The 12,556-nt window shown below is 49.8% G+C and overlaps 1 protein-coding gene across 9 annotated transcripts in view; it reads right to left on the bottom strand.

Moving 5' to 3' along the window:
- Positions 1-3,275: 3,275 nt before the first annotated feature.
- caskin1 (CASK interacting protein 1) overlaps positions 3,276-12,556 on the bottom strand; it is a 99,582-nt gene continuing 90,301 nt past the window's right edge. For all 9 annotated transcript variants that reach the window (XM_072443582.1, XM_072443584.1, XM_072443585.1 and 6 more), the window contains one exon: positions 3,276-5,089. In XM_072443582.1, coding sequence (XP_072299683.1) covers positions 4,993-5,089 — 97 coding nt within the window. In that variant the 3' untranslated portion in view covers positions 3,276-4,992. The remainder of the gene's footprint in view (positions 5,090-12,556) is intronic.

The raw sequence follows: 12,556 nt of genomic DNA, 5'->3' as shown, positions 1-12,556 counted from the left end.
ATCAGGGCTAAACCAGGTCTAAACCATGTCTAAACAAGGTCTAAACCAGGGCTAAACCAGGTCTAAACCAAGTCCAAACCAGGACTAAACCAGGTCTAAACCAGGACTAAACCAGGGCTAAACCAGGACTAAACCAGGTCTAAACCAGGTCTAAACCAGGACTAAACCAGGTCTAAACCAGGGCTAAACCATGACTAAACCAGGTCTAAACCAGGTCTAAACCAGGACTAAACCAGGTCTAAACCAAGTCCAAACCAGGACTAAACCAGGTCTAAACCAGGTCTAAACCAGGGCTAAACCAGGGCTAAACCAGGACTAAACCAGGTCTAAACCAGGACTAAACCAGGTCAAAACAAGGTCTAAACCAGGACTAAACCAGGTCTAAACAAGGTCTAAACCAGGACTAAACCAGGTCAAAACAAGGTCTAAACCAGGACTAAACCAGGTCTAAACCAGGTCTAAACCAAGTCCAAACCAGGACTAAACAAGGTCTAAACCAGGACTAAACCAGGTCTAAACCAGGACTAAACCAGGTCAAAACAAGGTCTAAACCAGGACTAAACCAGGTCTAAACCAGGGCTAAACCAGGACTAAACCAGGTCTAAACAAGGTCTAAACCAGGACTAAACCAGGTCTAAACCAGGGCTAAACCAGGACTAAACCAGGTCAAAACAAGGTCTAAACCAGGTCTAAACCACGTCAAAACAAGGTCTAAACCAGGGCTAAACCAGGTCTAAACCAGGTCTAAACCAAGTCCAAACCAAGTCTAAACCAGGACTAAACCAGGTCTAAACAAGGTCTAAACCAGGTTTAAACCAGGTCTAAACCAGGGCTAAACCAAGTCCAAACCAGGACTAAACCAGGTCTAAACCAGGTCTAAACCAGGACTAAACCAGGTCTAAACCAAGTCCAAACCAGGACTAAACCAGGTCTAAACCAGGGCTAAACCAGGTCTAAACCAGGACTAAACCAGGTCTAAACCAGGTCTAAACCAGGGCTAAACCAGGTCTAAACCAGCGCTAAACCAAGTCTAAACCAGGTCTAAACCAGGGCTAAACCAGGTCTAAACCAAGTCCAAACCAGGGCTAAACCAGGTCTAAACCAAGTCCAAACCAGGACTAAACCAGCACTAAACCAGGTCTAAACCAAGTCCAAACCAGGACTAAACCAGGTCTAAACCAGGTCTAAACCAGGGCTAAACCAGGACTAAACCAGGTCTAAACCAAGTCCAAACCAGGTCTAAACCAGGGCTAAACCAAGACTAAACCAGGACTAAACCAGGACTAAAGCAGGGCTAAACCAGGTCTAAACCAGGGCTAAACCAGGACTAAACCAGGTCTGAATCAGGTCTAAACCAGGGCTAAACCAGGTCTAAACCAGGTCTAAACCAGGGCTAAACCAGGGCTAAACCAGGTCTAAACCAGGGCTAAACCAGGTCTAAACCAGGTCTAAATAAGGTCTAAACCAAGTCTAAACCAGAACTAAACCAGGTCTAAACCAGGTCTAAACAAGGTCTAAACCAGGGCTAAACCAGGTCTAAACCAGGTCTAAACAAGGTCTAAATAAGGTCTAAACAAGGTCTAAATCAGGGCTAAACCAGGTCTAAACCATGTCTAAACAAGGTCTAAACCAGGGCTAAACCAGGTCTAAACCAAGTCCAAACCAGGACTAAACCAGGGCTAAACCAGGTCTAAACCAGGTCTAAACAAGGTCTAAATAAGGTCTAAACAAGGTCTAAATCAGGGCTAAACCAGGTCTAAACCATGTCTAAACAAGGTCTAAACCAGGGCTAAACCAGGTCTAAACCAAGTCCAAACCAGGACTAAACCAGGGCTAAACCAGGTCAAAACCAGGTCTATGGGGGGTAGGTGAAAACAGACCTTTTCTGAGCACTCAAGCCTCAGTTGCAGGATAATACAGGATTAATCAAACGTGAATCAATCAAAATACAACTTTGTGGAAATGAATGAAGAGGAAACACTGTAAAAAACGTAAAGCTCAATAAAGCTGATTTAGCATTATATATATATTATGTCCTTTTAAAGCAGACACACCAGAACACAGAAAACAGGTGAGTTTGTAGAGAACATTTATTTATTCAGAGCAGATGGGCAGAAGATGCAGTCGCCACAAGCACACCACAGTCTCAGCCTCACGTCTCACACACGACCCACAGTCACTGCAGAAGCACAGGCGCAGTCCAAATGAAACAGCAATTCTTCTCAGAAAAAAACTAAATAACAAGCGTTCATTTGCATTTTACTCTCTTTTTTTTTCAATGTGAGCACCTGACCTCGTCCCAGTGAGAGAGAATAGAACTCTAGAGCGGAACCATATTTAGAGCAATGGAAAGACCGGTCACAAGGTTTCATAGCATCAACGTCGACTACAGCCCGTTGTCGTAGATACACTAAGTTCAAGTTTGGGTTCACTTTTTTATCAACACATGAAATTAAAAGATGACAATGGGTTAACCTGACTTCAGTGAATAAGACTGTGGAAAAGCCCAAACAAGAATGACACAAACATTTGACCCTAAAACTACAAATATAGTTTGAGTAGAACCACTTTAGAGCTCTAGAGGTCTTTCTCACTAGAGATGATCTTTCAGTTGAATTATTACTTTTAGACTTTACGTTGATGATGAATTCACAATTAAATGATGGTGCAGAATTCAAAATACTTTTGACACTTTATTGGGGCCAGACGTGTGTTTCCACTGCTGAAGGCCAGAGAGGTCATTTTGACACCAGAATGACACGTTGTCACACAAATTTGTAATCGATTTTAAAAAACGTACATTTAAGAAAAAAAGTCTCATGTTCAGTACAGAATTCACAGATAGATTTTCACTTTGTCTTTTGATCATATTGTTATCCTTATTTGTTTTGTAGCCTTCATACAAATTACCATCTGCATAACAACTTTATATGAATCAATAATGTTTGATTTCTTATCGTATCCTTTTCCTTTTATTATAAAATAAATCTACCAAAGCAGTCATCATTTTCTACCACAGATTTACATGTTTCCCTGTTTGCAAAGGCCAGTTTATTGTATGTCTAACACTGACAATTCAATAGTAATTAAAGTGAATTTAATTTGCAGTAATCTAATTTAATCAAATTATTAAAAAAAAAAAACTATTTAACATTTGACATGCAAATCGGTGACATTTTAACAGCACCATTATCATTAAGTCACAAATGATTGTAAAATAAATATGTTTTAAAAAGCTCAAAATAACCTCCATGGCTGTTTTTGGAATGGGAGGGAAAATCATGCAGTTTGGTCATTTCTAGAGCGGTGTTTTTGGGCCAACCAAATGGTACTTTACAAAGCCATCTATTGAATAAGAGTCGGACCAAAAATCACAAAGCAAGGCACATGTCTGAGAAAAAAAATATAATAACAAAAACTTTTGAAAACTTTTGAAAATAATACAAAAGTAACAAAACCAAGTGTATTTTACACTGGACACATGTACAAATGTAGGCAGAAACAGACTCCTGGAGGTTCACCAGCTTCGAGCACTAAAGCATGGAGAAGCATAACACTGTCTGAAAAACAGTCTCTGAAACACATCATAAATACACCTCTTATTCATATATATATATATATATATATATAATCAAGGAAATCATCTCTGGAGGGACGAGATCTCCAGTGGAGAAGTGATGCCGGCTCTCGCTTTGTCTTCACACATTTCATCTAAGATCCCAGAAAGTGGCTGTCATGGCAACACACAGTCTCGTAACCATGGCGTGGCGATGGCAACGATGAGGATGGTGATGTAGATTGTCATGGCAACACGAGGTGAGTGGTTGGTGGAGAAACAGGAGGAGGAGCAGCAGGAGGATTAAACTATTGACAGGGACAAGACGGGGCTCTGGGCTCTGGGCTCTGGGCTCTGGGCTCTGGGCTTTGGGCTCTGGGCTCTGGGCTCTGGGCTCTGGGCTTTGGGCTCTGGGCTCTGGGCTCTGGGCTCTGGGCTCTGGGCTCTGGGCTCTGGGCTCTGGGCTCTGGGCTCTGGGACCCACCATGAGTCTTTACTGAAGGAACAAATGTGTAACTGTGATGGACGCCTCCTCCATCATATCATGCTGTACTTTATACTGTAATGCATCACTCGGTAACGGCACAGCACGGTCCTATTTAAGTTCATTTTGTAAAGCTGCAGTTTGTCTGTCACCAGGGTAATGTCTGCTGTGGGTTAATGCTCACGCTCTGGTTAAACTTTCCTGATTTGAACAGAGGAAAGTTGGTGCTTGATGCCCACTCTGTCCTCCAGCTGTTTCCTCCTCCTCCTCCCTTGTGTTGTTTCTGTTGTGTGCCAGTCGGTGCCTTGTGCTTCTCCTGTTTAACTTGAAGAATGTGCCGGAAGCAACGTGACAAATGAAAATCCTGTAAAGGTACCACCCACTCACCCAAACGCCGCCTCGGAGCGCTACCGTCTCCATTTGGTCACAAATAATATTCAGTTTTTTTTTTTTTTTTTTTTTCCACCGATCATTTACATGGTCACAACACCAGAGGTCACCATTCCACACATGAACCAAGACACTGAACCAAAGAGCTAGATTCATATTGTATATTATATCTATATTCATATATATATATATATTACTGTGCTAATGCAGAACTTTGTCAGTAGATATAAACTCTCCATGCTTTAAATGTACACATACCATATTATGGTTCATTACATTACGGTTTGTTGATAGTTCATCCATAATTCAGTTCTTAAAGACTTGTGGCTGTGGTCCCATTTTTTGCATTCCTTCATTCATTTTTTCGCTCTCTCCTGTTCCTGTTCTTCTTCCATCTCTGTCCTGCCCAAGTCTGTGTTTCAGGCAGAGGAGCAGAAGATACTGAGAATCGAGAAAAGACTTGTTGTCCTAAGTCTTGTGGCAAGTTGGTACTCCATTTGTGCCATCGAAATCCCACTTGTTCGGCAGCGTTGCCATGGAGACACGGCGGCAATATCCACAGTTACTCCAACATGGCGTCCAGCTGGTCGGCGAGGTCATCGAACATGCTGCCGATGTCATCCAGGATGCTCACTGTGGACTTCTGCTCTGCAATGGAGCTGCACACGAGGACAGGACGGGTCAGTTACATATCAGTATCATGCCAGCCATTTCATACTTTTCTTTAGACAATTGCAAGGACAAGTAAAAACAAATAATATTATTATATTAGTGTGTTAGGGTTATTTTTAAGCATTTACTTTCAGTAAATATTACAATTGTGGTCAGTCAGGAAGAGGAGCTAATGCTTTATGCCACAATTCTGTTCACTTTGACACTTGTAGTGAACCCACAGGATGGAGAGCTCAGGGCAAAGCACTCAAAGCTCTTCATGATCAAAGAATATGTAAGAATATATCACCAAACCCAATCACTCCCACACAGACTAAATTTAGCAACTCAGAGATGTCTATTTCTGTGGCACTTTTACATCGTAAACCTGTCATCAGTATATTTAAAAATGAGAACTAGGTAGAGTGTGAGGCAGTAGTTGTGTTAATATTTGAACCCCTCTCTGCATGTTCCTGTGTGCAGCATGTTCCTGTGTGCAGCGTGTTCCTGTGTGCAGCGTGTTCCTGTGTGCAGCATGTTCCTGTGTGCAGCGTGTTCCTGTGTGCAGCATGTTCCTGTGTGCAGCGTGTTCCTGTGTGCAGCGTGTTCCTGTGTGCAGCGTGTTCCTGTGTGCAGCGTGTTCCTGTGTGCAGCGTGTTCCTGTGTGCAGCGTGTTCCTGTGTGCAGCGTGTTCCTGTGTGCAGCGTGTTCCTGTGTGCAGCGTGTTCCTGTGTGCAGCGTGTTCCTGTGTGCAGCGTGGTGTTCCTGTGTGCAGCGTGTTGTTCCTGTGTGCAGCGTGTTCCTGTGTGCAGCGTGTTGTTCCTGTGTGCAGCATGTTCCTGTGTGCAGCGTGTTGTTCCTGTGTGCAGCATGTTCCTGTGTGCAGCGTGTTCCTGTGTGCAGCATGTTCCTGTGTGCAGCGTGTTCCTGTGTGCAGCGTGTTCCTGTGTGCAGCATGTTCCTGTGTGCAGCGTGTTCCTGTGTGCAGCGTGTTCCTGTGTGCAGCGTGTTCCTGTGTGCAGCGTGTTCCTGTGTGCAGCGTGTTCCTGTGTGCAGCATGTTCCTGTGTGCAGCGTGTTCCTGTGTGCAGCGTGTTCCTGTGTGCAGCGTGTTCCTGTGTGCAGCGTGTTCCTGTGTGCAGCGTGGTGTTCCTGTGTGCAGCGTGTTGTTCCTGTGTGCAGCGTGTTCCTGTGTGCAGCGTGTTCCTGTGTGCAGCGTGTTCCTGTGTGCAGCGTGTTCCTGTGTGCAGCGTGTTGTTCCTATGTGCAGCGTGTTGTTCCTATGTGCAGCGTGTTCCTGTGTGCAGCGTGTTCCTGTGTGCAGCGTGTTGTTCCTATGTGCAGCGTGTTCCTGTGTGCAGCATGTTCCTGTGTGCAGCGTGTTCCTGTGTGCAACGTGTTGTTCCTGTGTGCAGCGTGTTCCTATGTGCAGCGTGTTCCTATGTGCAGCGTGTTGTTCCTGTGTGCAGCATGTTCCTGTGTGCAGCGTGTTCCTGTGTGCAGCGTGTTCCTGTGTGCAGCGTGTTGTTCCTATGTGCAGCGTGTTGTTCCTGTGTGCAGCGTGTTGTTCCTGTGTGCAGCGTGTTCCTATGTGCAGCGTGTTGTTCCTATGTGCAGCGTGTTGTTCCTGTGTGCAGCGTGTTGTTCCTGTGTGCAGCGTGTTCCTATGTGCAGCGTGTTCCTATGTGCAGCGTGTTGTTCCTGTGTGCAGCATGTTCCTGTGTGCAGCGTGTTCCTGTGTGCAGCGTGTTGTTCCTGTGTGCAGCGTGGTGTTCCTGTGTGCAGCGTGGTGTTCCTGTGTGCAGCGTGTTGTTCCTGTGTGCAGCGTGTTCCTGTGTGCAGCGTGTTGTTCCTGTGTGCAGCGTGTTCCTGTGTGCAGCGTGTTCCTGTGTGCAGCGTGTTGTTCCTGTGTGCAGCGTGTTCCTGTGTGCAGCGTGTTCCTGTGTGCAGCGTGTTCCTGTGTGCAGCGTGTTGTTCCTGTGTGCAGCGTGTTGTTCCTGTGTGCAGCGTGGTGTTCCTGTGTGCAGCGTGTTGTTCCTGTGTGCAGCGTGTTCCTGTGTGCAGCGTGTTGTTCCTATGTGCAGCGTGTTGTTCCTGTGTGCAGCGTGTTGTTCCTGTGTGCAGCGTGTTCCTGTGTGCAGCGTGTTCCTATGTGCAGCGTGTTCCTGTGTGCAGCGTGTTCCTGTGTGCAGCGTGTTGTTCCTGTGTGCAGCGTGTTGTTCCTATGTGCAGCGTGTTGTTCCTGTGTGCAGCGTGTTCCTATGTGCAGCGTGTTCCTGTGTGCAGCGTGTTGTTCCTGTGTGCAGCGTGTTGTTCCTGTGTGCAGCGTGTTCCTGTGTGCAGCATGTTCCTGTGTGCAGCATGTTCCTGTGTGCAGCGTGTTCCTGTGTGCAGCGTGTTGTTCCTGTGTGCAGCGTGTTCCTGTGTGCAGCGTGTTCCTGTGTGCAGCGTGTTCCTGTGTGCAGCGTGTTGTTCCTGTGTGCAGCGTGTTCCTGTGTGCAGCGTGTTTCTGTGTGCAGCGTGTTCCTGTGTGCAGCGTGTTCCTGTGTGCAGCATGTATCTGTGTGCAGCGTGTTCCTGTGTGCAGCGTGTTGTTCCTATGTGCAGCGTGTTGTTCCTGTGTGCAGCGTGTTGTTCCTATGTGCAGCGTGTTGTTCCTATGTGCAGCGTGTTCCTGTGTGCAGCGTGTTCCTATGTGCAGCGTGTTGTTCCTATGTGCAGCGTGTTGTTCCTGTGTGCAGCATGTTCCTGTGTGCAGCGTGTTCCTGTGTGCAGCGTGTTCCTGTGTGCAGCGTGGTGTTCCTGTGTGCAGCGTGGTGTTCCTGTGTGCAGCGTGTTGTTCCTGTGTGCAGCGTGTTCCTGTGTGCAGCGTGTTCCTGTGTGCAGCGTGTTGTTCCTGTGTGCAGCGTGTTCCTGTGTGCAGCGTGTTCCTGTGTGCAGCGTGTTCCTGTGTGCAGCGTGTTCCTGTGTGCAGCGTGTTGTTCCTGTGTGCAGCGTGTTGTTCCTGTGTGCAGCGTGTTGTTCCTATGTGCAGCGTGTTGTTCCTGTGTGCAGCGTGTTCCTGTGTGCAGCGTGTTCCTGTGTGCAACGTGTTGTTCCTATATGCAGCGTGTTGTTCCTGTGTGCAGCGTGTTGTTCCTGTGTGCAGCGTGTTCCTGTGTGCAGCATGTTCCTGTGTGCAGCGTGTTCCTGTGTGCAGCGTGTTCCTGTGTGCAGCGTGTTGTTCCTGTGTGCAGCGTGGTGTTCCTGTGTGCAGCGTGTTGTTCCTATGTGCAGCGTGTTGTTCCTGTGTGCAGCGTGTTGTTCCTGTGTGCAGCGTGTTCCTGTGTGCAGCGTGTTCCTGTGTGCAGCGTGTTCCTGTGTGCAGCGTGTTGTTCCTGTGTGCAGCGTGTTGTTCCTGTGTGCAGCGTGTTCCTATGTGCAGCGTGTTCCTGTGTGCAGCGTGTTGTTCCTGTGTGCAGCGTGTTGTTCCTGTGTGCAGCGTGTTCCTGTGTGCAGCGTGTTGTTCCTATGTGCAGCGTGTTGTTCCTGTGTGCAGCATGTTCCTGTGTGCAGCGTGTTCCTGTGTGCAGCGTGTTCCTGTGTGCAGCGTGTTCCTGTGTGCAGCGTGTTGTTCCTGTGTGAAGCGTGTTGTTCCTGTGTGCAGCGTGTTCCTGTGTGCAGCGTGTTCCTGTGTGCAGCGTGTTGTTCCTGTGTGCAGCGTGTTGTTCCTATGTGAAGCGTGTTGTTCCTGTGTGCAGCGTGTTCCTGTGTGCAGCGTGTTCCTGTGTGCAGCGTGTTCCTGTGTGCAGCATGTTCCTGTGTGCAGCGTGTTCCTGTGTGCAGCGTGTTCCTGTGTGCAGCGTGTTGTTCCTGTGTGCAGCATGTTCCTGTGTGCAGCGTGTTGTTCCTATGTGCAGCGTGTTGTTCCTGTGTGCAGCGTGTTGTTCCTGTGTGCAGCGTGTTCCTGTGTGCAGCGTGTTCCTATGTGCAGCGTGTTCCTGTGTGCAGCGTGTTCCTGTGTGCAGCGTGTTGTTCCTGTGTGCAGCGTGTTCCTGTGTGCAGCGTGTTCCTGTGTGCAGCGTGTTCCTGTGTGCAGCGTGTTGTTCCTGTGTGCAGCGTGTTGTTCCTGTGTGCAGCATGTTCCTGTGTGCAGCATGTTCCTGTGTGCAGCGTGTTCCTGTGTGCAGCGTGTTCCTGTGTGCAGCGTGTTCCTGTGTGCAGCGTGTTCCTGTGTGCAGCGTGTTGTTCCTGTGTGCAGCGTGTTGTTCCTATGTGCAGCGTGTTGTTCCTGTGTGCAGCGTGGTGTTCCTGTGTGCAGCGTGTTCCTGTGTGCAGCGTGTTGTTCCTATGTGCAGCGTGTTCCTGTGTGCAGCGTGTTCCTGTGTGCAGCGTGTTCCTGTGTGCAGCGTGGTGTTCCTGTGTGCAGCGTGTTGTTCCTATGTGCAGCGTGTTGTTCCTATGTGCAGCGTGTTCCTGTGTGCAGCATGTTCCTGTGTGCAGCGTGTTCCTGTGTGCAGTGTGTTCCTGTGTGCAGCGTGTTGTTCCTGTGTGCAGCGTGTTGTTCCTGTGTGCAGCGTGTTGTTCCTGTGTGCAGCGTGTTCCTATGTGCAGCGTGTTCCTGTGTGCAGCGTGTTCCTATGTGCAGCGTGTTGTTCCTGTGTGCAGCATGTTCCTGTGTGCAGCGTGTTCCTGTGTGCAGCGTGTTCCTGTGTGCAGCGTGGTGTTCCTGTGTGCAGCGTGGTGTTCCTGTGTGCAGCGTGTTCTTGTGTGCAGCGTGTTCCTGTGTGCAGCGTGTTCCTGTGTGCAGCGTGTTCCTGTGTGCAGCGTGTTCCTGTGTGCAGCGTGTTCCTGTGTGCAGCATGTTCCTGTGTGCAGCGTGGTGTTCCTGTGTGCAGCGTGGTGTTCCTGTGTGCAGCGTGTTCCTGTGTGCAGCGTGTTCCTATGTGCAGCGTGTTGTTCCTGTGTGCAGCATGTTCCTGTGTGCAGCGTGTTCCTGTGTGCAGCGTGGTGTTCCTGTGTGCAGCGTGTTGTTCCTGTGTGCAGCGTGTTCCTGTGTGCAGCGTGTTCCTGTGTGCAGCGTGTTGTTCCTGTGTGCAGCGTGTTCCTATGTGCAGCGTGTTGTTCCTGTGTGCAGCATGTTCCTGTGTGCAGCGTGTTGTTCCTGTGTGCAGCGTGGTGTTCCTGTGTGCAGCGTGTTGTTCCTGTGTGCAGCGTGTTCCTGTGTGCAGCGTGTTCCTGTGTGCAGCGTGTTGTTCCTGTGTGCAGCGTGTTCCTGTGTGCAGCGTGTTCCTGTGTGCAGCGTGGTGTTCCTGTGTGCAGCGTGTTGTTCCTGTGTGCAGCGTGTTCCTGTGTGCAGCGTGTTCTTGTGTGCAGCGTGTTGTTCCTGTGTGCAGCGTGTTCCTGTGTGCAGCGTGTTGTTCCTGTGTGCAGCGTGTTGTTCCTATGTGCAGCGTGTTGTTCCTATGTGCAGCGTGTTCCTGTGTGCAGCGTGTTCCTGTGTGCAGCATGTTCCTGTGTGCAGCGTGTTCCTGTGTGCAGCGTGTTCCTGTGTGCAGCGTGTTCCTGTGTGCAGCGTGTTCCTGTGTGCAGCGTGTTCCTGTGTGCAGCATGTTCCTGTGTGCAGCGTGGTGTTCCTGTGTGCAGCGTGGTGTTCCTGTGTGCAGCGTGTTCCTGTGTGCAGCGTGTTCCTGTGTGCAGCGTGTTGTTCCTGTGTGCAGTGTGTTGTTCCTATGTGCAGCGTGTTCCTGTGTGCAGCGTGTTCCTATGTGCAGCGTGTTGTTCCTGTGTGCAGCATGTTCCTGTGTGCAGCGTGTTCCTGTGTGCAGCGTGTTGTTCCTGTGTGCAGCGTGTTGTTCCTGTGTGCAGCGTGGTGTTCCTGTGTGCAGCGTGTTGTTCCTGTGTGCAGCGTGTTCCTGTGTGCAGCGTGTTCCTGTGTGCAGCGTGTTGTTCCTGTGTGCAGCGTGTTCCTGTGTGCAGCGTGTTCCTGTGTGCAGCGTGGTGTTCCTGTGTGCAGCGTGTTGTTCCTGTGTGCAGCGTGTTCCTGTGTGCAGCGTGTTCTTGTGTGCAGCGTGTTGTTCCTGTGTGCAGCGTGTTCCTGTGTGCAGCGTGTTCCTATGTGCAGCGTGTTCCTGTGTGCAGCGTGGTGTTCCTGTGTGCAGCGTGTTGTTCCTGTGTGCAGCGTGTTCCTGTGTGCAGCGTGTTCCTGTGTGCAGCGTGGTGTTCCTGTGTGCAGCGTGTTCCTGTGTGCAGCGTGTTCCTGTGTGCAGCGTGTTGTTCCTGTGTGCAGCGTGTTGTTCCTGTGTGCAGCGTGTTCCTGTGTGCAGCGTGTTCCTGTGTGCAGCGTGTTCCTGTGTGCAGCGTGTTGTTCCTGTGTGCAGCGTGTTGTTCCTGTGTGCAGCGTGTTGTTCCTATGTGCAGCGTGTTGTTCCTGTGTGCAGCGTGTTCCTGTGTGCAGCGTGTTGTTCCTGTGTGCAGCGTGTTCCTGTGTGCAGCGTGTTCCTATGTGCAGCGTGTTGTTCCTGTGTGCAGCGTGTTGTTCCTGTGTGCAGCGTGTTCCTGTGTGCAGCATGTTCCTGTGTGCAGCGTGTTCCTGTGTGCAGCGTGTTCCTGTGTGCAGCGTGTTGTTCCTGTGTGCAGCGTGTTCCTGTGTGCAGCGTGTTCCTGTGTGCAGCGTGTTCCTGTGTGCAGCGTGTTGTTCCTGTGTGCAGCGTGTTGTTCCTGTGTGCAGCGTGGTGTTCCTGTGTGCAGCGTGTTGTTCCTATGTGCAGCGTGTTGTTCCTGTGTGCAGCGTGTTGTTCCTGTGTGCAGCGTGTTCCTGTGTGCAGCGTGTTCCTGTGTGCAGCGTGTTGTTCCTGTGTGCAGCGTGTTGTTCCTGTGTGCAGCGTGTTCCTATGTGCAGCGTGTTCCTGTGTGCAGAGTGTTCCTGTGTGCAGCGTGTTGTTCCTGTGTGCAGCGTGTTCCTGTGTGCAGCGTGTTCCTGTGTGCAGCGTGTTGTTCCTGTGTGCAGCGTGTTGTTCCTGTGTGCAGCGTGGTGTTCCTGTGTGCAGCGTGTTGTTCCTGTGTGCAGCATGTTCCTGTGTGCAGCGTGTTCCTGTGTGCAGCGTGTTCCTGTGTGCAGCGTGGTGTTCCTGTGTGCAGCGTGTTCCTGTGTGCAGCGTGTTGTTCCTGTGTGCAGCGTGTTGTTCCTATGTGCAGCGTGTTGTTCCTGTGTGCAGCGTGTTCCTGTGTGCAGCATGTTCCTGTGTGCAGCGTGTTCCTGTGTGCAGCGTGTTCCTGTGTGCAGCGTGTTGTTCCTGTGTGCAGCATGTTCCTGTGTGCAGCGTGTTCCTGTGTGCAACGTGTTGTTCCTATGTGCAGCGTGTTGTTCCTATGTGCAGCGTGTTGTTCCTATGTGCAGCGTGTTCCTGTGTGCAGCGTGTTCCTGTGTGCAGCATGTTCCTGTGTGCAGCGTGTTCCTGTGTGCAGCGTGTTCCTGTGTGCAGCGTGTTGTTCCTG

The sequence above is a fragment of the Eucyclogobius newberryi genome, unplaced genomic scaffold (assembly GCF_026437365.1).
Source record: "Eucyclogobius newberryi isolate DKJ021-1_F unplaced genomic scaffold, fEucNew1.0.hap1 SCAF_13, whole genome shotgun sequence".
Lineage (NCBI taxonomy): Eukaryota > Metazoa > Chordata > Actinopteri > Gobiiformes > Gobiidae > Eucyclogobius > Eucyclogobius newberryi.
This window is presented reverse-complemented; position numbering and strand designations above follow the sequence as displayed.